The following is a 26,295-nucleotide window of genomic DNA, read 5'->3' on the forward strand; positions in this document are numbered from 1 at the left end:
AATCAGGGTATGAGGCGGGGGGACGCTCCGCACACCCGCACGTCACCCACGCTATCGTGCACCGGGTTAGCGTGGGGGCTGTGCGGGTGTGTTCCCTCCCCAATTGCCATCTCGACTTGTCGCATATTATACTTGACCTACAATTGGTACGTCACGAGATGATTCATGCTGTCATGAATCATGAATTGATGGGTAGGTATTTATTGACATAAACACGTCCTGATCATTATCTGGGTGTTTATTTGTATTTGCTCATACTTAATCAAAACGGTTCAAAAACAACTCGGTTATACGAAATAATCTATATCTATACTTATCTATACTAATAAATAAAATTGAAGTGTCTGTCTGTAATGTCGAAATAACTACCTCACGTTGACCTCATATGGTTATTTTAACTGTACCATGACTGATTCACACGTTTTTAAAATTTTTGTCTGTCTGTCTGTTTAAACGGGCTAATCTTTGGAAAAGCTGCACCTATTTTGACGGGGCTTTCATAGACAAGTACAGAATTAACTAGGGAGTAACAGGCTACTTTTTAACCCACTTTCAAAAAAGGAGGAGTTGTATTTTTTTACCTATGTACGTCGAAATCTCCGAGATTTGCGTACTTTCTTTTTTCCAACTCCTCAATCCTGATGCTGCAGGGGGACCTAATCACCTATACTGATGGGATTGAGAAACTGTCGGTTACAAATTGATATTGGAGGTACCTACCTACCAAGTAAAGACTATCGTTGAACTCGAGGACCCAACTCCTCAACCCTGATGCTCTAAGGAATTACATTCCTAAATCGTGGTGATTTAAAAACTGGCCTACTAAGTTGGTTATGAAAAGGAACGACTAAACCGAAGCAATGGCGCTTGCTTCCAAATCCTACTTACATTCCTATTTGCATTGGGTTTTGAAATCGGTAGGATGTTACTTGCCAGCGGGACAGGAGTCGAGAAAGCGGGTAGAGACTTAGATAGGCGCGAGGGATGCAACGGATCGTCGTTAATATTTTGCATGGATTTAGACCGGAGGCTGGAGACTGGAGAGTGACATAGGCCACTTTTATGCCGGAAAACCTAGTTTCCACGGGATTTTTAAAAACCTAAATCCACGCGGACGAAGTCGCGGACATCAGCTATATAAAATAATATTATTTACTTACGTAAAGTATGTATGTTTTTACGTATTCGATATCTCTAAATGAACATTGAACCCACTAACTTAGTAGGGCGCCTATTTTTTAATTGAAAAGATAAGGATTCATTTGCGTACCTACTTACCCATACCGGTACCTATAAACTTTAAAATTGATTGTGTAGAACACAACACAGTAGGTACCTACAATAGGCCTAAGTGGTGTGTGTGTGTAGAACGTAGTTTGTCTCCTACATCAATCAAATGTCCTGTTGTGTTGTGTCATGTTCCTGAACTAGGAAGTGCAGTACACAATACCTACCCACAGTAGGTATTTGCTAAGATTAAAATGTTTTTTCCATCCCAGAGAATTAAAACATTAATACCTAGCTTAGTTTATAGATACCTACCATACTATGTGATAATATAACTGTGTACCTGATAGAATAACCATATCACTGGTGTACCTACTAATAAAAAATTTTTACAAAAAAAATAAAAACCGACTTCGTTACACAAACACTAAAAATTGAAAAATAATTTAATTTATTACCGAATATATTATGTATACAAGAGTTAATATAGTTCCATTATAATACTTTTTGGTGCCGGTGCCAATTAGCTTTAGCTGCGCGAATCGTCTAGACTTCATATTTTTATGGGACTCCACAATGGCACCTCATTGGCACCGACCCCAAAAAATATTATTATGGAACTATATTAACTCTTGTATACATAATATATTCGGTAATAAATTAAATTATTTTTCAATTTTTAGTGTTTGTGTAACGAAGTCGGTTTTTATTTTTTTTGTAAAAAATTTTTATTTCACAATTTTTAGTGGAATTATGCTATGACTGGTTAAAAATCTACTGTTTACTAAGCTATTACACTGATCGCGAGCAATTCACTCTTATCCGTTGAGGAGTTCCAGTATCTATCTTCGAAGATGTTCATCAGATCTTCACCAAATTGAAATGGGACCAACTTTGAAGTATACCCTTTCAAACAAAAAAAGAATTTTCAAAATCGTTCCAGGCGTTTTCGAGTAATCGGGGAACATACATAAAAAATAAAAAAAATAAAAAAAAAAAGATTCCGACGAATTGAGAACCTCCTCCTTTTTTTGAAGTCGGTTAAAAAGTAGGTTACCATAACTAAAACCGGTCAAGTGCGAGTTGGGATCTCACACGAATGCTTCCGTAAAGCCGTACAAGAAACACATTTTATTTTAATTTGCATGGCTGCCATATTGAATTTTTTATTATTTGTTGTAATAGCGGCAGTAGACATACACACACACTAAATTACAATGATGCTATGGATATTTAAATGATAGATATAACCACCACCAATAGTGAAGAGGATATTTTCACGGACAGTTTTTGACGTCCTCAATTTCTTTTAATTATTCATCAAAGCCTTAAATCAAGATCTGTACCGAAAGAATAAGACGGCTGGTCAACCTAACATAACGAAAAGGGGCTCGCCTGTGGCACTTATCGATAAGTTCATAACCTCAATAATTGTTTATTCAATATTTCAATATTTTATTTATAAAATGGCAATGGTATAATAATAAATAAGTCCATGACCTATGAAAACTAACTGAGATTTCAAAGTCGTTTTTAACTTAGATATCTATGCACTTAGTAATATGCACTTAATTTAATTTTCTTTCCCATTACAAGGCGGCGCAAGAACGTGTCGTCTGGAGACTGGAAGTCCCTGCAAGAGATCTATGTCCATTAGGTATCTTATGTAGGTATTAAGATTAAGTACTAACCCATGTACCTATTTGCAAGTATTTTACGTAGGAGTAAGTAGGTTCGTGTATAAATTAGACTAATGGTATGTAAAGTGAATGACCTTACTTACGCATATTAATATTATTGTGAGTGGCAGTTAACGTATTGTTTTGAAAGTTTTTTATACCTAACGCTTTCGTTCAAGGTGAATTGCATCAAATATATGCTACCTGCTAAGTACTTAGATATTGTGTGAGGCGTTAAAAAGTGAAATGAAACTTGAAACTTCTATAACTTAATTAAGATAGAACAGTACCTATAGTCATTCCGTTAATGTGTATTTCCTTGACCTTATAAGTCGTAAGACAAGTTTTGGAGAGCGACATTTTTTTTCATTTTTAGGTACGAGTATGCATAAGTATCTATCTAGTTAGCTATTATAAACTGTAAAAACAACTGCCCAAGTGTGAGTCAGACTCGCTCACCGAAGGTTCCGTACTACAGTCCTATTTTCGACATTTTACACGATAAATCAAAAACTATTATGCATGAAAATATATAAAATTCTGTTTTAAAATTTACAGGTAAAACTATTTCATATGATACCCTACTTGGTATAGTAATCTTACTTTGAAAGTTGAAAGTACTAATTAGGTATTTGTTTACTAATTACTTGTGCTATAGGACTTACCTACATACCAAATTTCATGATTCTAGGTCAACGGAAATTACCCTATAGCCTTTCTTGATAGATACGACGAACAGTCGGACATACAGACAACTAAGCAATCCTATAAGGGTTCCTTTTTACCTTTTGAAGCACGGAACCCTAAAAAATTTATAGCACGCAAGAATAATATTAAATGTTAAGTACCTAAAGGTCATCAGGAAATCGACTGGATTAAAATCTCTTCATAATATTAACGTTGCATACCTAAGTACTTTTGTAGAGACACAGAATTATAAGAACAATAAATAGGTACTTATAGTTATAATTAATTTTGAAACGTGCCAAGTCAATTAAGAAAACATCGACTACATGGCTCCTGGAGGCCTATTAATTATATTATTATAGAACTACCAACTTAAAAACCGCACTAGCCGCGTATTACGCTTATGGCTACGCATTTTTGAGATACGGTGTTATTCTCTGGGGAAACAGCACAAATGCCCATGATCTGTTTATACTACAAAAAAAGTGCATACGCATACTAGTCAATATAAAAATTACAGACTCGTGTCTACCTCATTTCAAAAAATTTAAAATTCTAACCCTACCTTCCATATATATCCTCGAAATATATATGGAAGGTAGATATACACTTATACACAAAACAAAAGAAATATACACTTATACACAAAAAAAGAAATCAAATCCCGTCGATTTCCCGAAAGACCTTCAAGATAAATTAAACCTTCCGCAATCAAAATTAGTACTGCATACCTCGAGTCTCTACGTAATGTCTATAAAGATATATAATAATTTACCAGACAAAATCCGTAACATAAACAATGAAAATAAACTCAACAAAATATTAAAAAACTTTTTATTAGAAAAGGGCTACTATGCCGTAAATGATTTCCTAAACGACGAACATAAAAATAAATAATAATATCGGTCTCCCTACTAAGGTCTAAGGACCAAATTGCGACACCCAAACTGGGTATCCATAATACTTTGTACATACTTAATAATATGATGTAGTTTATGGAAATGCAATAAATGAAAATTAAAATTGAAACTATTATAACTGTAAAATATATAAATCCTAGCTAAAAACCTAATTCAGTTTAGAAAAAAATTATATAAGAAACCTCAATATCATTTTTGAAGACCTATCCATCGATACCCCACACGTATGGGTTTGATAAAAAAAAATTTGCGTTTCAGTTCTAAGTATGGGGAACCCCAAAATTTATTGTATTTTTTCTATTTTTGTGTAAAAATCTTAATGCGGTTTACAGAATACATCTACTTACCAAGTTTCAACAGTATAAGCTCTTATAGTTTCGGAAAAAAGTGGCTGTGACATACGGACGGACGGACAGACAGACAGACATGACGAATCTATAAGGGTTCCGTTTTTGCCATTCGGCTACGGAACCCTAAAAAAGAATAAATCAAACAAATGCTTACTCCCTATTATATGTGCTCAAATTCAGTGATATGATTAATATAATAAGTCAATGCTCAAATTGGTATTAATTTCTGGTAGGTACCTAAATAATAATGTTGATAACCAAGTAATCTACACGTTGATACTTAAGGTAATGCACATCAAGCAAACTGATTATTTTATGTATTATCAACTTATTTGTTGAGTGATCTATCTTCCCGTCTGGGAAAAATTGTAAAAATACCTATTCATTTATCTTGTGAAAATATTTACATACCGTGATCTGACGACTGAAATTGATTTGTCTAGCTCTAAACTCTAGTGCCTTTGGTTTACGTTACAAAAGTTCCTAGGGGAATGGTTACAGCGCTTCTACGTAAAATTCGTTTGAGAAGGGCGAGTGTCGGGTAGTATATTGGTATAGTTATTTGTTCATGTTTATATTATACAGCACGCTTAGTACGAGATTTTATGTCTCACCAACGTTGATAGTATTCGAGTGTCGAAAACCTTCTGCATTATAGTAAACTGGATCTTAACTGCCTTGTTTTAAAGTTCAAGTTTCTCTACACATCTACAGCCAGCGCGCGCTCCAAGCGGAAACGTTGCGAAATTAAAATCAGTGGCATTGAATTTTTGACTTTAATTCAAGGCTCTTTAGGTCCATTTTACTTTGACGGTATTGTGTTTCGACTCTCTAATTCTAGCAACGTTTGGTGAGACGTAAAATCTTATACTAAGCGTACGGGTGTAGGTAGTTTCTGAGGTAGCTGCGTGGTGCGGGCGGGTGACGGCGACTTAACAGTCTTCAGCCGTTTTTAGGCTTCCGTACCTCAAAAGGAAAAAGGAATCCTTATAGAATCAGTTCGTTGTCCGTCTGTCTGTCTGTCCGTCTGTCGTGTCTGTCAAGAAAACCAATAAGTTACTTCCCGTTGACCTAAATTCATGAAATTTGGCTAGTAGGTAGGTCTTATAGCATAAGTAAAGGAATAAATCCGAGAACCGTGTTTTTGTGGCTATATCACAAAAAATATTAAAATGTGTTCATGAACAAATAAGTATAGTAAGTAAATAAATTTAGAGCCTCAATAGCTCAACCGGTAAAGGAGTGGACTGAAAACCGGAAAGGTCGACGGTTCAAACCCTGCCCGTTGCACTATTGTCGTACCTACTCCTAGCACAAGCCTGACGCTTAGTTGGAGAGGAATGGGGAATATTAGTCATTTAACATGGCTAATATTCTTTTTAAAAAAGAAAAAAAAATACCGTGCCAAAATGACGAAAAAAATACATGAGTAAGTTTTTTTTTAACTATATAGGTACACCAAATAGTAGACGATGATATGTCTAGAAGATGCCTATTCACTCTTCTTTCTGTCATTCCGTCTCGTTTAACGGTAGGCCTATAACGAGTAACGCGATGTGGCAACGGCACTCTCATACCTACTTTACTTTATGTCGTGTAAAGATAGAGAGAAGTTTACGCGATATTGGAGAGGCGTTTATAAAAGTGTTTTTTTCACTGCAGCGCTGTGCGAGCTGAATTGCACTTTATTGTGTTTAACAAGAGTCGTTATTTATTTGAACGTCTTGGCGGAGTGATTCTTCTGTATCCAGATTCCAGAAGGTAGAATTAGGTATTCTGTGTGTTAGGTGTAAGTGGTCGTACCTGTAAGCCGGGGCGCACCAGCTGCGCGATCTTATCGCACATGAGCGCGTGGAAGTGCGGGTGGAAGCGGTACACGGAGCCGTCGATGCCGACCGTGACGCGTGGCTCCCCCATCTTGTTGAGCAGCGTGGCGATGCCGGCCGACACCAAGTGTGCCGCGCGCCGCGACACCGCCTCGCACACGTGTCGCACGCCCGCCATGTCCGCCTCCGTCGCGTGCGACAGACCTGCGGGGAAAGATGTCGCTTGAACATTTGCCCAGCTTAGAGCCCCTTTACTTTTCTTGAGCGTAGGCGTTCATTGTGGCACAAGCTGTCGTGCCTAGCAAGGTGCATGGGGTCAGGAGTGTATACCTATCTTTCAGAATGAGCCCCATGGGCGTCGCGCAAGATAGAGACCGGCGCACGTTCTAAAGACTGCATGCGCACTAGGCGGCCTGGTCGCGGCGACCAGTGCGATCTAGTTATCCATTGTTCACAAATTTTAAAAACCGCACGCATTTAATGACACGATTAGCCGCCGCGGCCAGTGAGATCAAGCGCGAGCGCGACACATGCGGCCAGAACTGAACTGGACTGAGAATTCTCAGCCGCTCCATTGGCCGCCGAGAACCGCCTGGCCGTTGACGCCCAGGTCACCGTGGTCTGGCCGCCTAGGTGCGCATGTAGTCTGAGTTTCCGGGAGAATTGGCCACAAAGAGGGTTTTAGTGGGTACAAAGCCCACATAACCCGATCTCTCAGGGATCGATCGGGGAGACCCAAATAGATCGAGTAGGTATGTTAAGAAGATTTCGTCCCCGTCAATACAAAAGAAAAGGCGTCGTCGAACGTAGTACGTACGCGCAGCGCAGAGGCCGCGTCGACGCGATACACGCGCCTGAGTTACCTACGTAGGTCGTGATGTGCAACCGCAAACTATTTAATTTTTTTATAGTATTAAAATGTTTACCTACTCGTAAGTAAACATGCACACCCAAAATGCATTACGTAACTGACATTTGAGTAAAATTGGCTAAACATCGCGTCGCCCGTCGTTTAGTAAAATCTTACATAATAATACCTATACCTACTTATCTACAGTACCAACTCGTAGAACTTGATTAATTTCATCGTACCTAGGTATCATTGCATCGATTGATGCAAAGTTATGCCATAGTTTTGTATGTTAATCATTTCGCTCTCTACTAACGCTTATGTCATTTGAACCTGAAAGTTTCTTGATAGTTTGATAAAATACTTCAATAATTCAATTTAAAATTTCAACTCAATACGAGCTAGCTAACCTTTTCAAATTACTATAATTTTATCAAGACGACGACGTGTTAATTTAATCTTTATTATTGCTACAGTTATCTACATATTGTCTTGAAAGTAGAAAAGCGGAAAACTTTAGTATCGACCTTCGATGTAAGAGTGGCAATCAAGGCCAGCTCGCTCCAATCATGCCTGACTGTCGTCAAACGCATTTTCGTGCATAGCAATAAAAATAAGTTTCTGGCAGCGCGATTTATACGTAAAAATTTCAGCCATAATATTAGGTAAGTACCTATATCAAGAAAGGCGTTTGTTCTACTTATGCCAAACTTGGCTTGTGCCAGATGTAACACATGTTCGCGCCACATCTCCTGCCTCGCCAATTTTATATGAACTGCACTCTAGACTTTCGTGCCCCAAGCAACGTGAGGAGCGCGGCAAACATTTAGAGCCGATGTTTCGTCAACTATTTTAGGGAATTAGGTGGAGCCTTCACCTTATCGATGCATATAAAATATAAATATCTTGTTGACGAATGACATAAAAGAGAGAGAGCCAGCGCGTGCCTTCCTTATTTTATAAAAGCTGAAAGTTTTTCTACGTATTGTCGCCAACACTGGGAGGAACATTTGTTCGGATGTTAGTTTGGATCAAACAAAAGGACACCCTTACCGTTCATAATTTATTAAACTTTAAAGGTGTCTGGCAGGAGGTTGCCACCATACTAGTGTCTGGCAATGCATGACGTGATTTCTAATACCATTCTGAAGAAAATATAAAAAAAAATATAAAAAATAGAATAGTAGTTTTACGTAAGACTTTTTACACCTTCTGGCACGCGCTGACTCTTAAGCCATAATTACAGACCTACTACTCTACACTGAAAAAAAACTTACCGAGTTCTTCAAGAACTTCCATACAGCTAGTGTAGTCGCCCGCCTTATCTGACTCGATCTCAGACACGTATTTGGTGTAGAAACTGCCCCTCTGGTAAAGCAGGTCTGAGCCGCGGCCTCCGAAGAGCAGCCCCATCCGTGTGAACTTCACGAGCGCTAGACGAACCAGCTCACCCATGTACATGCCCGATATCATTTTTTCTTGGCTGTAAAGATGTTGAAAATAAGCATACTAAACTTTTGGCAACATTGCAAACTAAAAAATTGCTTGTAGATAAAATATAATAAGATAGGGAAGAAAGATGATTAGGTACCATAGATAATTAAAAATCAGCCAAGCCCAAGTGCGAGTCGGACTCGCATTCCGTACCATGGTAGCTGTACGTACATAGTAAGTACAAGAAATAACACTTTTTTTATAGCGGCAATAGAAATACACATTATGTGAAATAATTGAACTCTCTACCTATTACGGTTCACCAGATACAACCCGCTGACAGACAGACGCGCGACGGACGGACGGACAGCGGAGGCTTAGTAATAGGCACCTTTCCAGTACGAGAGCCTTAAAGAGTGACCATAGGGATTCTATCATTTGCTACTCCATTAAGTTAAAATAAAATAACGATATTATATTCTAAAGTAGGTAGGTAGATAGGAAGATACCCAACTAGGTACTTAATTAAAACTGTTTTGAGCAAACACGTGCAGAACTTGATCAAGAATTTCGTTATCTGGTCTAATTAAAAGGCACTTTAAATAAAGAAACTTGTTTTAAACACTTATTAATTATTATTAATTTATTTTTGTTAATTTGCTTACCCCAATTACAATTGTACCTAAATACCAAGGTATGCAAGTAACAATTAATTGATAAAAACTTAACCATACTAATCTAAATTCTAAATTCGTGGTACTTTACATAAGTACCTAGTTACTATGAAATACCCTAATTTTAAGATAGCGGGAAGTGGGTAGAAGAGGAAGGCGGAGGATCGTGTGTGGTGGCGTGCTCTTGAGAAGGCCTATGTCCAGCAGTGGACGCAAACAGGCTGATTGATTGATTGACCCTAATTTTAAACTTGGATGAGATTAATCAATTCATAACATCACCAGGTAAAACCTAAAATAATTTGTATTAGTAACTAGCTGATGTCCGCGACTTCGTCCGCGTTTAAAATTTTTTAAATTTTTCTCTCCGTAAGAACCATCCTTGTACTTCAAGGAATATTATAAAAAAAGAATAAGCGAAATCGGTTCAGCTGTTCTCGAGATTTGCGATCAGCAACACATTCAGCGATTCATTTTTATATATAGAGATGTCTTTGCCTAAACGGTTTTTCCAAATGTACCAATTTATCTATTGTAACTAGGACTCAGAAATTCTAGGCATTTGAGATATCGAATTAATTATTTGTGTAATGTTTAGGTAAGTAAATGTTTTGAAGAATGATAATGATATTTCTAATATCATATTACAGTGCAGTTAAATATTGCATTACGATTGAACTTTGTATCCACGATATTAGTCGGCAATCCTGATACATGATAAATGATGATTTGATAACGTAAACGTTAGGGAACAGACAGAAAACATCTAAAATATTTTGTACGGTCTTCTATTCTCCCACGGGCGTTTTAGGGTTCCGTACCCCAAAAGGAAAAAAGAACACTTATAGGATCATTTCGTTGTCTGTTTGTCTGTCAAGAAAAGGGAATCAAAATCTATAGGCTACTTCCCGTTGACCTAGAAATATGAAATTTGGCAGGTACCTTCAGTCAGTCCACTTGACCGGTTTTTTCTTCAAAAACTATTTTAACGCACTACCCTCATTAGAACTTAAACTTTGCGGATTTGCCTTATCCTTTTTTAAATTTGCAAAACATTCAACCGTAATAATTCCTTTATGTTGTATTGCTATTAGTAGTAAAAGTAAAATAAGGAAGTTATCTGGATCCTCTGGAGGTAAATGATTAGCATTACCTACAATTTACTTATGTGAAAAATGTGTCAATCACTTGAGTAGTACATTAGGTACTTGACTGATTTTTATTTTATTTTGAAAACAGCGGGCCAATTTAGAATGTTTTTAAGAGACTTTGCCCTTTATTAACTGTACCTTTAAAAAGCGGCGATAGCTTAGTGGTTATGACTTCGAACACCTATTCTAGGATCCGGGGTTCGATCCCGGGCACCTCTAATTTTTCTGAGTTATGCATATATCACTTGTTTTAACGGCGAAGGAAAACATCGTGAGGAAACCTGCATGCCCGACAGTTCTCCATAATGTTCTCAAACTAGGTGTGTGAAGTCTGCCAATCCGCCCTTGGCCAGCGTGGTGGACTATGGTTTAAGCCTTTTTCGATGCGTGATGATGATATGAAATTGAGTGCACTTTACCTTTCAAAATAAGTTATTTAGCAGAATTTTCAAATCAAGAACGAGATGGCAATCGGGGTATGAGGCCAGCGGGGACGCGCCGCACACCCGCGCTATCCCGCATCGGGTTAAAGCGGGGGATGTGCGGGGCGTGCCCACCCCGATTGCCATGTCAACCTGTCTGTTAGAATTGTAAACATAACTATGTATTATGAATGTTCTTCGCAATTAATTAAGTTAATCACCTAGGTTTATTGACATTAAGATTAGTATGCACTTAAGGTTTTGATTGATTAAACACCTATGTACCTAATTCAATAATACGCAGTAAAAAGGCATACCATAGGTACCTACTTATCCAGTCCAGTACAGTAATCAATTGGTTTTACATAACGCCGTTTTAGAAATAGATTATTAGGTAGGTTATGGTCTGTTTCACAATCTCCAGATATAATAATGATTGGTGACTTACATCTGTTTGCCGGGATTGATGGAATTGGTGTCGACGTCTCGATCGAACTCTGTCCTTATAAAGTCCAAGGTGCCGTCGTCGCCGAAGGCACCCCATTCCGTGTTGATCAGTAACTCCGGCTTGCCTGGCTCGCCGTCAAATATCTCGCAGTTTTCTGTCTTCTCCACGTAGCAAGCATTGCTGCCTGTACCTATAAGGCCATACTGATTTAATCAATCTGTCAATCTGTAGTCAACGTACGACGTCAGACTAATGGTAAAGAATAGATGGTTAAAGGCGTACTAAATTATGAAGCCGGTCTAGTCGATATCCACAGCAACTTTTAAATGAAATGTATTTACTTCTGCCACTGACATGATATGTCAGGATTCTACCACGGGTTCGGAAATCGGAATGCAGATTTAACTGTCTGTATCCGACTGTCGGCTATGCTAAAAACTCACGATGAGCCAGCCGCCATTTCACAGTATGCTAAGATTTTCCTATATGAGGATGACAGAAAGGGACAGAGTTGCTTTTCATCAAAAAGATTTCAGAATATCCCAGCGCGGGCTGTGCATTGCGTAACAGTACAAAAACTCGTGCCACACAATATTATCACAACCATGCATTTAGGCCATATTGTATACCTACTTAAATGAAAACTTTTTTCGGGACAGTTCCTTCTATTGTTTATTTTTTAGTCTGCTCAAAATATTAACCAAGCGTATAATGATATGATTATACGCGGTAGGTAATACTATTGCATTAGGTAGATACAACTTCATAGAACAGGAAAATCCATAATAAGTGGGTAGGTAGGTATTAACTCTATGGATATTATTATGTTAACGTTTTTTTATGCTAGCACAAATTAGTCATTTCGTATTATTAAATAGAGTGGGTAAAATTGAAACAAAATGTTAATCTGACGTAAATAACAGTTATACTCGTATGTTGCAAGTGCAATAATATAATGAAAATGCAGTCGGGGTGCAAATTGTAATACCCGAGCCGCAGGCGAGGCTTTTAATTTATAGCACCGAAAGTTTCATTTTCAATACGCATACCTACTGTAGTACATCATACAAAGTTTTTCAATACATTTACGAGTGAAAAGAAACGGGATTCTATTTTTAAAAATGATAGCAAGAGGTTTTACTAATAGGTTCCATTATCTTAGGGTTTTATAATATTATGTAGCAAGTAAAAAGAGTTTTTGATGTATAGTACCAACATATAAGATGGCAGCCTCGAGCAGCTGTTTTGTTTGGTGGCCATTCTTAGAATTATCGTAGGCTAGTACGATAATCAATATTACCGCACCATTGTCGGCCAATAACTGTGCGGCAGTGTTTTTGCCGCCCAATTGTAAAAAATTACTTTATGGTTTTAGTAGCGGTCAAATGAAAGTCATTTTACAAGCAAATGTATTGAAAAAACCGGTCAACAGGAAACATGTATTATGATTATTGATTAGACAACAAAATAATTAACTTAGAAATAATGTTATCACAAATGCACATTGATAAGATAAAAACACTGGCTCAATGAAAAAGAGTGCCTTAATTTATTTAAAAACCCCGGCCAAGTGCAAGTCAGACTCGCGCACCGAGGGTTCCGTATTCGGGTATATTTTTCGACATTTAGCACGATAAATCAAAAACTATTATGCATAAAAACAAATAAAAATTTGTTTTAGAATATGCAGGTACTTGTGTTAGTAGAGGTCAGTGAATAATGTTAAATTGTTAGTGTCATGACTCATGACTTATGAAACCCACAACAGAAAGCAAGCGAACACACACCGTCGTAAACAAGGTAAACCTACCAACGATGAGTCCTATTTTGCAGTTGTGGTTTTTCCACGCGCAAGACATCAATGTGCCCGTTGTGTCATTCAGAATAGCGCATATATCAATCTGGACGTCCTACAAGAATGGAAAAAACATGCTTTTAGAAAAGATATTAGCCCATTTTATAACGAGGCCTTCATTACCGGCGAGTCGTGGATGATGATTTATTATACCTAGAGGCTTTCGTTTCCATTATATGGAAACCCAGTCAAGAGAAATGCATGTATGATGGTGGAGATGATTAAAATATATATGTATCTAGTACTTAACTTATCTCCGTGAGATTTACGGGTCCCTAATAAAAGCTTTTAAGAACTAAATACATAAAATTTTCCTTATCGATTAAAATTAGGATCATCTAAAACTTGGAATTGTATAAGTAGGTACTTATCGTTAGAATACCTAAGGTCTTATCGTTAGAATACCTAAGCATGTCTCAAAAGTATATTAGGACTCTTATGTGAGAAATTTAAAAACACAAGTCAAATGAAAATTTTGAATGTGAACAACCAAAAATCATGCGAGCGTGCTTATGGAGATGGTATTATGATTGAACAGGCTTAGTTACCGACCAAATAATATGAACAAATTAATTCGTTCAAGGCTGAACTGATTAATTTGTCAAAGGGGAAAATTTAATTGCACAACAAAAAAATTAACGGACATCTGATCTAATGTCTCCATCGTCACTTAAACCACTGTACAACCAATTGTACTACTCCACAAAAAACCAATTGACTTTGATTGGTCTATTTGTTGTAGCGTGGTCCTGTTAGTGCTGGATCCTAATTGTGATATTAAATTTTTCTAGTAGGTAGGTATGCCGTATGCAAACAATAAATAACTAGGGAGGACATTGCACTAACAGCCAGCGCGTGCCAGACCTATTTTATAAAAGCTGAAAGTTTCTCTGCATATTGTCCCCAACACTGGGAGGAACGTTTGTTTGGATCATGGTGGCTTTGGGAGATATAACAGGTAATAAAGGTGTAAAAACCTTACGTCAAATTACAAGGTCTAATTTTTTTATATTTTTTTCGGAATAGTATTATTTACAATATTTCTCCCAGTGTTAGAGACACTACACAGATTAAGTTGTAGCTTTTATAAACGCGTTGGCTCGCTCTCTATAAGATGATAGTGGTAATTTTATTTATTGGTTTTGCTTAGTAAGTATAAGTAGGTATATTTTATATCAAGTATGTGCATTTAGTAGTTCATTTCTATAGTAAATTTTATTCGAAAAGCCGGTAAGTATTTATTGTTGTGCAGTTAAATACTACCCTTATAACATGATGTGACGCTCTATGCTCCAGTAGCAATTAAATGAGTAATCGACGACGTACCTCGTGACTAGACTATGTAGGTAGATTATACATAGATTTAAAAATTACTTATAATAAAAAAAGATTTTTTTATGTATAACAATATTCACGGTTAGCTAGATATAGTATTTCACATAGGTACAGTTACAGAATAGATGGCAAATAAAAATAAACCACCTCGTAAAACTGAAAGTGTTATAGGTGTAGGTGCATGCAATACAATATTAGTTATGTCCTATTGTTTCGTTAAAGTCCGATAAAGTGTAAAGAGTGATGCTATTGAGCATTAGTTTGGTCACTTGAGCTGAGATTCCATTATTAGAAAGCCTCTATTCGGTTCTCTTTGGCTTTAAACATGCCTTATTTTCTAGAGAGAGAGAGAGCACCCTCAACTCACCGATAATGATTCCTATTCGGCAATGGGGATTCTTATGCGCACAAGACATAAGGGTCCCGGTCGCATCGTTCAATATGCCCATTACAGATAAAGTTAGGTCCTGGAAAATGTTGTTCTATATAATTTAGAATAGGTACCAATTAGCAAAAATCCTTCAAAAACAAGATTGAAAGGGGCAGTTATTGTGATATGAAATCACGAAATTCATTTTCAATGTCAAATATAGCAGTCTTTTAAATAAGTAGATAGGTACCTACCTACTCATAATAAAATTCATTTTTAACAATAGGTAATGTTCTACAGGGTTTGGAAGACATGAAAACAACTGGTTTGTCTCGTAAGTAGATAAATAGTTTAGGTTAAGTAGTGTAGGTACAATTGTACCTACTTACCAATTACCTATTTATTTATTCTTGAAAATCCTGTCTCTACCTAGGGCACTACTATTTTTTTTACATTAGGTAAGTAGGTAGTTACATAATGAGTTCAAAAATATAATAAATTCAAAAATAAAAAGTTAACGCAACATTTAATAGTAGGTAGGTAACATAGTAACGTTATAAGAACTAGGTAGGTACCTAATTAATAACTAACTTACCCCGCGTCTAGCGATTGCATCCTTGAGTCCTTGCACGACGTCTTCGCCGACAACGCCTGAACATGAGAATCCCTTGGTCCAACGCTGCAGGATCCCTTTAGTAAGCCCCAGTTGTTGTAGAGGGAAACTGAACGTGAAACCGAGGGCTAGGCGTTCTTCATACACGCCATGTTCCTAAAAACAAAAATGGCTAAGTTCAACGTTCAACTTTCCTACCTAATTTTTTTCTTTTTTGTGGTGTCTTAATATTATATACCTTCCTATTTATCTATCAAAATAATAATATGATTTCTATCTCAATAGTCAAAACGCATGTTTGTCGGTATACCGTAAACTAAAGTAACGACAGCAAAAAATATTTCTTTTACCAAAATTTTAAGCTTCTATGTTTTTCTCAATTTAGGTAAAATAATTTATCAGGTAGGTACCTATTTCTTATGTAGTTTTTTAATCAATATATTTACCTTCATAAAATTAGCTAAGCATTCGGCAATGTGGTCGAATAGAGCTAGACCTGTACCTGTCATTATATGATTTGGTATAGCATAAATTTTTGATTGCATGTCGAAGTGATTTTCACCTAGATTTATTATCAGTACTCTAAAGTTTGTTCCTCCTAAATCTAAAGCCAAGAATTTGCCACGTTCTGCAACAATAACAATTATCTAGTTATTAATAAATATTTCATGTAAATATAAAAATATATAACAGGTGTATGAGGTGTATAATCAAGTGATGGGATACCTTTTCCATTGGGTAAATCTTGAATGTATGTGATCCAGCACTTAACTATTGCATTGGCATGCGAGTTTTTTCCAAGACCTTTGACAAGGTCATTGTGAAGTCTGCTCATTATCTCTCTGCACTGTTTTTCTGATAGATGAAACATCTCGCATTCTTCGCGAATCTGCAAAAAGTGGTTTTCTTATTATAGTCTTATAATATAACATAGGGGCCGATTCTCCTGTACAGAATCTCTAAACTAAACTAAAATTACACGTCTAAATCTATTGCTATCCCTATCATAATGTTGCTTGCGGTAAAGGATAGCACTAGATTTAGACCTGTTAATTTAGTTTAGTTTAGAGATTGTGTACAAGAGAATCAGCCCCATTGTCTAACTAAATACCTAACTAGTCTTCTATATTCTAAAAAATGAGTAGGTAGGATAACTTTGTTTGTTTGTCCTTTAGGTATGTGTCCCTATACCATCCATCCGATTGCAATAAAACTTTGTGCAGTTGTTGTTGGGGCTTGCGGGAAGGTTTCTGGCATCGTACCATCCAACGTATTAAAAGGTGGCGCGAGAGGTTATACAAATTACCATTGCAACACATGAACAGACATTAGTGCATGCATAACAAGTCTTTCTAATTCATGTATGTTCCTACCTAATAGTGTTTATTTTTACTTGTAACATCATAGGGAAAAAGGCTAATTGGAGTATTTTCTTAGCGAAAATTTAAGTAAGAATTCATAAAATTCGTTTATTTTAATTTCTGGTGCTCCGAAATCCAAATGTGAAATTTTTTTCACAAGAGTCCAAAGAAATCATTCTCAACTATTAAATATTTAAAAAGAAACCGTTACTTATATTCAACATGAGATATTTGTTTTACACGTCTCAGATGATTCGAGAACCAAATAAAGTCAATAAATTGCCTTAGGATTGCTATTCGGCTTCGCACGGGGAGCCTATCTATTCTTTAGAGTTTAGACAAAATCTAATGGCTGTATTGAATTAGAATATATACTTATAAACCTTCCATATGAAATGTACTAAATGATAATTAAAACCCGTATTAAATTGCACTAAAAAGTTTATAGGTCCTTGCCGCACACATTTTTTTACCGATATGGAACCTGTTACCAATAGGGAAGAAAATGTGAAAGTTACATACATTTACATTGTTGTTTACACTAATGTATGTTTTGTATTATGGTACCTACTTAATGAGTTTACTTTTTTTTACTAAGCTATTATACATATCGCCATTCGCCATTGATTTGCTGATATCCGTTGAAGAGTTCCGTCTTTTATCTCCGAAATTATTCATCAGAGCCTCACTAAATCATGGAATCTACCTGACAGTACAATCTTCATAAAGAAAAAATATTTTGTTAAAATCGGTTAGGATTTGATGAAGTGATGGAGTAGGTAACATAGACAAAAATTTTAGTCCGTATCCTGAACGAAACCTATTGTTTTTCGGGATTAAAACTATTTTATAAATGTTGACCCGGAGCTATAAGAAATAAGAATGCATGTTGCATTCAAATTCGTTCAGTAGACAGACAGAAAGACGGGCACAACTTAAAAAAAAGTATTTTGTGCTTTAATTCGATTATAATGCTTCCTACAATTAAAATTTTCAAAATAGATATATTTAATGCACAGAAATCCTTCAGTTACAGTTTTATTATAAGTAAGTAGGTACTGATTGGCCCTTTTACTTGATCCATTAAAAGGAACACCATTTATTTGATTTATCAATGCAACTTTTAAAGTCATGATTATTTAAAACAGCAACCGGAAAAAGATGACGTATTTTTCATTTTCCTTAATACATAGTTAAAAATTGAACAATGCCTGTCACCTGCAAAGTTTTACATTAAATAACAATCCAGAACACAATGCAATTCTTTTGCATTATAACTAATGGCGATAAACTAATTGTTGGTTTTATCGCCAACGAGTTTCACAAGGTCAAAGCGGTCATTACAACACTACTGTCTCTTATGGTAGCTTTCCAATAAAACTAAACCCGGCTTAAACCAATAGACTCTAGATCTATTTTTATTAACATTTTAAAAATATTACTAAACTACCACTTACCTGTGGTACATGATTAATTGCCATACCCATTTTTAATTAAGTTAATTGAATTTTTTACTGAATAAAACACAGCACAAGTTACGTATACTATACGACTTGCCAAGGCGAGCAATGAAAATGCAACACGACTCCGTTGCTAAAGGTATGACCGTCGATTGTGCTTGTTTCTTGCAAACTGGCGCGTTCTTTTTCATTCATGATAATAAAGTGTTGTTATCTCGCTCATGTGCGCAAACAGTCTACGTGTCAGAGTAGTACAGCATTATATTGTGCAATACAAATGAGAAAAAGGTAAACTCATATGGCTATTTGTTTATTGCACTCATTTAGTAAAGTATACCACAAGATATAGTAGATTTATAATTTGTCCCATAAATATAATAATTATCTCCTATGGTCGGGACGGTATCCAATGCTTATCATAAATCCTGCGGCGCGCCTCTTGTTGTATGGTTTTGATTGGATGTCGCGTGGGCTCGCTCATGACGTCATAAAAATTCCTCGAGTCGACGCGCGTCTTTCTATATTTACATTTGCTGCAATAGTATGAGTGAGCACTATCTGCGCTGGTAGTGATGCAAAGCAACGGTGTGTGGGTGCAACATTGCAGAATAGCGGCATTTATCCAATTTTTTAAGGGTCGACCGCCGACCTATTATGTTTTAATGGGTACTACTGGTAGGTACCTACTACTTATAAATACTATAATGTTGTAGGTACATTGCTAGTAGTTTGATTATTTTAGATATTATATGTAATGCAGATGTGATACGAGGTTTCTTACACTATTATTAAGTAAGTAGGTAATAAAATAAAATAAATTCATTTTTAGAAAAGTTTTTTGTTGACTCTACTTCGGATACCAATAGATAATTAGGTAAGTTTTTTTTAAATTATGTACTTCGGCACTAAAATCGGTCCGATGCGAGTCGGACTCGCTTACGAAGGGTTCCGTACCATCGTACAAGATATTTGTATAATAACACTTTTATGTAGAACACTGCAAGTTAATGACGCACTGCGCCATCTTTATGTGATTTAGTAAATTATTTTTTTGTGAACACATTTAAATTTTTTTTGTGATGTAAGCGGTAAGCGGATTCACGGTATTCTGATTTTTTTCCTTTACTTATGCTATAAAACCTACCTACCTGCCTTTCATGATTTTAGGTGAACTGGAAAGTACTCTAGGCTATAGGTTTTCTTGACAGACAGACAACAAAGTGATCAAGACAACACAGTGATGAAGTGATATAAGGGTCCATTTTTCCTTTTGAGGTACGGAGCCCTAAAAAGTACCTAGGAATTACGCAAGAAGCTTTCTACTTTCGTGGTAGGTTTTAGGAAAAAATTAGAAAAGAAAATATTTAGCGAAACCAAAAATTAAATTCCTTATCGGACAAAGCCCTCGTACAATTATGATAGAACTTCACTTACAGGTAAGTTTAATCATTAATAATATTAGATACCAGTGGTAGATGCATCCGACTATTCGAAAGTACTTGTAAAAGTTTATTCGAATAAAAAAGATTTTTATTTTATTTATTTATTTATTTATTTATTATTATAATTTCGGCTACTAATAATTATTTGTACTAGATAGTAGGGTATCACTTATCACCTATCAATATCACTGACATCAAAATGTAATCGGTAGACAATTAGAAATTGAGAGTAGGAGGTATGTATGTTTAGCTTACACAAAAACCTGTACTGGCCAGCAGCTGGGATCGCCAATAACCGCTAGCGTGAAGGTCATTCGGACTCAAGTCATTGATATTGAACATTTTCATCAAGACGGATGTAGATACTAATACATGGTATCCCTATCCTACTCAGTGTATCCCTACTAATCCATACTATCCTTGAATTCTCTGTGTATCCATCGAAAGCGTGCCTGTTTTTCTATCTGTTGACTGTTACCGTTTCACGGCTCACCGCTAAATTATTGAACCTATCGTAAGTTCTGACATTCATAACATGAATCCTGGAGATTTAAAGGTTGGTCAATGCAGGCAAAAGTAAGCAATACTAATTACTTTCTTTCTTTCTTAGAAGAATTTTGTACTACCTAGGTAATCTACCTTTGAAAGGTTAGGTAACATCGTAACTAGCAAACCGTTGCGATTGGATCATCATTATCATCATCATCAACAACCTATCACCGGCTCACTACTGAGGACGGGTCTCCTCTCAGAATGAGAAGGGTTTGGCCATAGTCCTAAGCCCATCACGCTGGCCAAGTGCGGATTGGCAGACCTCACACACCTTTGAGAATATTATGGAGAACTCTCAGGCATGCAAGTTTCCACACGATGTTTTGCAGACTTGCACGTAGGTAACTCCTTAAAGTTAGGTTTTGTGCACTCATCCGTGATTATACAGTTCCGTAAAATCAATGATATTAGAAGAAAAAGAGGTAGATAGGTTACTTATATCAAATTCGATGTTTATTAATGGCACGCTGCGTCAGCGCCGAAAGACTCAACACACATAAACGCATAGATAGTATTTTAACCTCACACAACAGAGAGTAAAGGACGGTGAACTAATAACATCAGCTTCAGTTGCGCACGAAAAAGAGACGGTTATATTTTGCACTACCTCGTCCTGCACAGAAGAGTGGAAGAAGGACGGATATATGCCTAATAATGCGAGCGTAAAAGAGACGGGACGAGACGGTAAACTAGAAACTCCAAAGAAAAAAAAAACAGTAAAGTCTTTTCGGCTAATGCCGATTTATGCCTACACTGTAGTTGTATAGTAAAATAAAAACCTTATACTGTGGTATTTAATATATTACGAACTAGCTTTTTCCCGCGGTTCCGCTCGTTTTTAGGGTTCCGTGCCCAAGGGGTGCCAACGGGACCCTATTACTAAGCCTCCGCTGTCTGTACGTCCATCTGTCAGCGGGCTGTATCTCGTAAGCCGTAATAGGTAGACAGTTGAAATTTTCACAGAATGTATTTCTATTGCCGCTATAATAAAAATAATAAAAATTAAATTAAATTAAATAAAGGGGGCTCCCATACATGGAAAAGAAGTCGAAATAAAATTACTAAATTTTACGCGGACGAAGCCGCGGGAAGGTAGGTAAAGGAATAAAATGTGAAATGAAAATATTTTTTATTTTTGAAAATATTTACTATTACACAATCTACATACCCATAGCCAAAATTCCCTCATTGTATGAAGAGACCCAGCAGTGGACCGTAAAAAGATGTTAGACCATAGTTAATTTATCCTTCCCTAAAACAGGAAATATGCACACTATTTGAATTGTCAATACTCAGAAGAGACCTATCTGTTTATTTTATATTCTTTGATCGGAAACTTTAAAATACGTACAACGATAACTTGATACGTACTTATGGCATGTGACATAAGGTACAAATTGCAATGAGTTGCATTTTACACGAACGTGCACGAGTTTGTTATTGTTAAATAAGTGAAAAATACGAATTATATAAAAGAAATAGTTTTACTTACGAATGAAATGTGATTCCTTGACTTTTGGAAACCTTGCTTGTGTAGTTTGTGCAGAATCTCATCACACACGACGGCATTTTCGGTTGTTTTGGGAGACGAAAACAAAATACACATTACTATCAACGACGTCATCGATAGCGCGACGACAGCGGGCGACTGAGCTCAGGTTTGCTAATTAGCTTAGTTTTAACGTGCCACTTGCGGTCCGCGTATAACGTATCTACCTATTTTCTTCTAATATCATTGCGTAAAATACTAACCGAGTTTGTATGACGGCCACTTCGAAGAATCACGGATACGAGCCGATTACGGATGAGTGCACAAACATCCTTAGGGTGCGTGCCCAGGATCGAACCTCCACCCTCCCGAATAGGAGGCGGACGTCACGTCGGCTATCACGATCAGATAGAATGTATTCTGCGTTGCAAATGCAATCTATACTTAGCTCACATTCACAGGAACCATAATAATATGTACTCAAATTGACCTGCGTCATAAGTACCTAGGTACCTTAACACATAACATTTGGCGATATCAGAACGATAAAATAATAATGGACGTTCTTCTTGTACGTACGTACATGACATTAACATTATAATAGGTAAATAATATATCAGCTTGCATTGATAAACAGGTTACAGTGGTTATTTTCCATGCGGATTGTAAAATTAACTAAGGTAGGAAGGTAGGTAGGTATTATTGACATCAGCTAGGTTTACAATAACGCCAACTAAACCTTATTTAGACTAGCATTCAATAATAACAACAATGTCAGTAACTTTGAATAAAATAGAATGCTTTGCAAATATGTTACAAATATGAGTTTTTCGGTATCTTTTGTGGCTAAAATACACTAAATAACTACAGATTGCTAAACATAGATTGGTCTTTTATCTCCAAACGTATGTAAAGTTTTTGATGAAAATTGACACTATAAATTAAGAACGATTTTCCGTCGCCTCTTCACGAAAAGATACATTGGTGCCACCGCACTTGAGCTGCGCTGATGTTAGGTTCCTATCGCATTACAACTGCAGTAAGCTGCAGTAAGCGTAGGTCTAGCTTAGGTCAATGTTTTTTATCAAGTTAAGTAGTACCTACCTATTTTTTTTTAAATCTACTGTTATTTTTTTCTTTTTTTTCTATAATATGCAATATACATTTTCATAAGAATCAAAACTTTGTTTTTTCAATTATTTATTTATTGTTTCCTCGCAAATGGGAGAAAAGTAGCTACTAAACAAGTCTCGGCCGAAATAGCAATTACCATGCCTCGTTCAGTTTTAAATCATTTGAGAAGTTCTTAGCTTCGCTTCGTCCTTCCAATATTACTCGGCCAAGTAATCGCTTTATTTCAGGCCTTGACTGTAATGTACTATTCACCCCTTAGAATTCGTCTTGAGAAGATTTTGCGTTGTGTAAAATCCACAGATTAGAGAAGTAATCTCTAATCTGTGGCAAAACCCGTATGATTTCTGTTGTACCTATACCTATATACCTACTTACGTACAAAACAGGACAAATGAACTGAGATTTGGCACTGACTAGATGCTGCTTGTTTATTTTCGAGTGTCTCGTGATTGCTAATATAGCAATGCGGTTGCGGCCAACGACGTGAGTTCGTAAATAAAATACACAGTTTACTTAATTACGCACAGTGTCTACGTACCTACCTACTACGTAAATGGTTCTCGTAACTCACTATATTGTATTTTATTTATATGGCCACTAAATATAATTTAAACACAACTAGATAGGTAATCAATAAAAATAAGTAGGTACATATAGGTAGGATCGAAATAAGTAGTAAGTACCTACCTACTTACAAGTATAATATTAAAAACGTGTTAAAAATACCTAACAGGAATATTACTTAGGTATCTAGAACGCCATCTTATTTTAATATGACTGATTTTTCCGTTATTTATTATTCTAAAAAATAAACCTAAAATAAATTAAAATTTTAAATTCTAAGTAACCACGGCCAAGTGCGAGTCAGGCTCGCGCAACGAGGACATTTTGCACGATAATTCAAAAACTATGCTTCATAAAAATAAATAGAAATTTGTTTTGGAACGCACAGATGAAGTCCTTTCATATGATACCTACCCCACTTGATATCTTAGTTATCTTACTTCGAAAATTGAAAATACCTACTAATTTTAAGTTCATGACCACAATTTAATTTTTTTGTGTGAAGTAACCACAAATTCACGGTTTTCAGATATTATTTCCCCTGATGTCTGCTATAAGAACTACCTACCTGCCAAATTTTATGAATCTAGGTCAACGGGAAGTACCCTGTAGGTTTCTTGACAGACCGACAGACAGACAGACAACAAAGTGATCCTACAAGGGTTCCGTTTTTTCTCCTGAGGTACGGAACCCTAAAAATATCATTTTCTGAATAAAGAAACGTAGGAAATAATCAAAAGAAATAGATACGTGCTACGCGGCCCTCCGCTGTGAAGATTTTTATCTAAACTAGGTAGGTAAGGTACCTACCTATTATGGAAATTAGCAAAATCGTTATCGTGTCGCGTACTATATATTTAAGTATAGTACGCGACAGGTCGAGATAGCAATCGGCGAGGGAACGCTTCGTATACCCTCACATCCCCCGAATACACAGAATATATAATAGCCCAAACGAGAATCGATCCTGGAACGAATATCTAGAACATCAGTTATGGTGATATAACCTACACCTTGTTATTATCTGAGGCCTTGTCCTTAAAGGTTAGATCAAGGTTGAGCAAACTCAAGTCATGGTATCTCCTATAAAATCTAGGTGAAGTAGGTACCTTATACCTACCTACTATCTACCGATAAAACATTTATTAATTAAATAAAAATAAAAAAAATCTTTTTTATTCGTATAAACTTTTACAAGTACTTACGAATAGTCGGATGCATCTACCACTGGTTCGGAATGCCTTAGGTACTAACTACTGCCTGATGACCCAGACTTCGTCCGCGTGGATTTAGGTTTTATACCGAACTCCTTACCGGGATAAAGTATTCTAATATAATCCGTCGGATGCATGTTATCACTGTGCCTTTAAAATTTTTGTGCAGTGGTTGAGCCGGAAAAGGGTAACAGACAGACTAGACAGCCACTTTCAACAACAACACAATAGGTGGTTATTCTAAGTTACAAATCTGTACCTACTCGTATAAATAAAATTCAAAGTCCTGACTGACTGACTGACTGATTTATACATCAACGCACAGCCTACAACACTGGTCATAGATACATGAAATTTGGAGTGTGTTCATTGTATAGAGTAGGTGTCCACTAAGAAATTCTACCCCTAAGCACTATTATATTATTATTCTGTGTTCTGGGTTCCGTGCCTTAAGGTGAGACAGTGAATAGTAGTAGAGTGACTGTAAGTGAGGCCTTTTGCAGCGGGCTAGATCTCATGAGAAACCAGAAATTTTACGCGGACGAAGTCGCGGGCAACTGCTAGTATATATATTTCTTAGTGCCACATCAGCACAATGCACTTTGCCTATGGGATAGTATGGTTTCACAAATAAGTAGGATAACAACCGTCAACTCCAAAAAAAACCCAGCCAAGTGTGAACGAGACTCGCCACCGAGGATTCCGTAGCTTAGAACATGAAATCAAATAGGTAGGTATAGTTGTAACAAACCAATAAACCTACAAACTCACTGTTGCATTTATAGGTAATATAGTACACAATTAGTATGGTAGTGTTAACTTATCACAAACGTGGGTGACAACTTATCTCCTATATTATAATAGAATAGCTAGTATTCATTGTTAAACTTGCAACTGGTTATAACCGGTCCTATACCTACATTTGTATTTTGTAGGTACAAGTTTCGACTTTCGATTGATCTGTATTGCTCATAATATTGAAGAAATAACAGTCACAATGAAATTTAAAAATCATGTTTCTAGATCAGTAGTAGATAACTAGCTGATAGATAGTAATTTTGATATTAAATTAGGTATAATGTAATGATACTAACTAATGAGGCGTTGGTAGGTATAGGTACTTAAATATTTATTGAGACTTGTAAATAGGGTCCCTATTTACCTGATGACGATAAATTAGCAAGACTAACACTCACAGATATTGCGATATTATATACCTATAAGTAGGTAGCTTGGAC

At 36.4% G+C, this 26,295-nt stretch overlaps 1 protein-coding gene across 4 annotated transcripts in view; it reads right to left on the reverse strand.

The window, feature by feature from the left end:
* Hex-A (Hexokinase A) overlaps window positions 1–26,295 on the reverse strand; it is a 47,632-nt gene that overhangs the window by 5,179 nt on the left and 16,158 nt on the right. For 2 of the 4 annotated variants that reach the window (XM_034973438.2, XM_034973439.2), the window contains exons 2-8: window positions 16,568–16,730; window positions 16,288–16,469; window positions 15,824–15,997; window positions 13,479–13,578; window positions 11,669–11,858; window positions 8,817–9,022; window positions 6,667–6,893 (exon numbers count right to left, since the gene is read on the reverse strand). In XM_034973438.2, the coding sequence (XP_034829329.1) occupies window positions 6,667–6,893; window positions 8,817–9,022; window positions 11,669–11,858; window positions 13,479–13,578; window positions 15,824–15,997; window positions 16,288–16,469; window positions 16,568–16,730 (1,242 nt within the window). Of the gene's footprint in view, window positions 1–6,666; window positions 6,894–8,816; window positions 9,023–11,668; window positions 11,859–13,478; window positions 13,579–15,225; window positions 15,326–15,823; window positions 15,998–16,287; window positions 16,470–16,567; window positions 16,731–18,659; window positions 18,968–26,295 lie in introns of those variants that run through there. The other 2 variants (XM_034973437.2, XM_034973436.2) reach the window with 2 other exon arrangements.

The sequence above is a fragment of the Maniola hyperantus genome, chromosome 11 (genome assembly GCF_902806685.2).
Source record: "Maniola hyperantus chromosome 11, iAphHyp1.2, whole genome shotgun sequence".
NCBI classification, from domain to species: domain Eukaryota; kingdom Metazoa; phylum Arthropoda; class Insecta; order Lepidoptera; family Nymphalidae; genus Maniola; species Maniola hyperantus.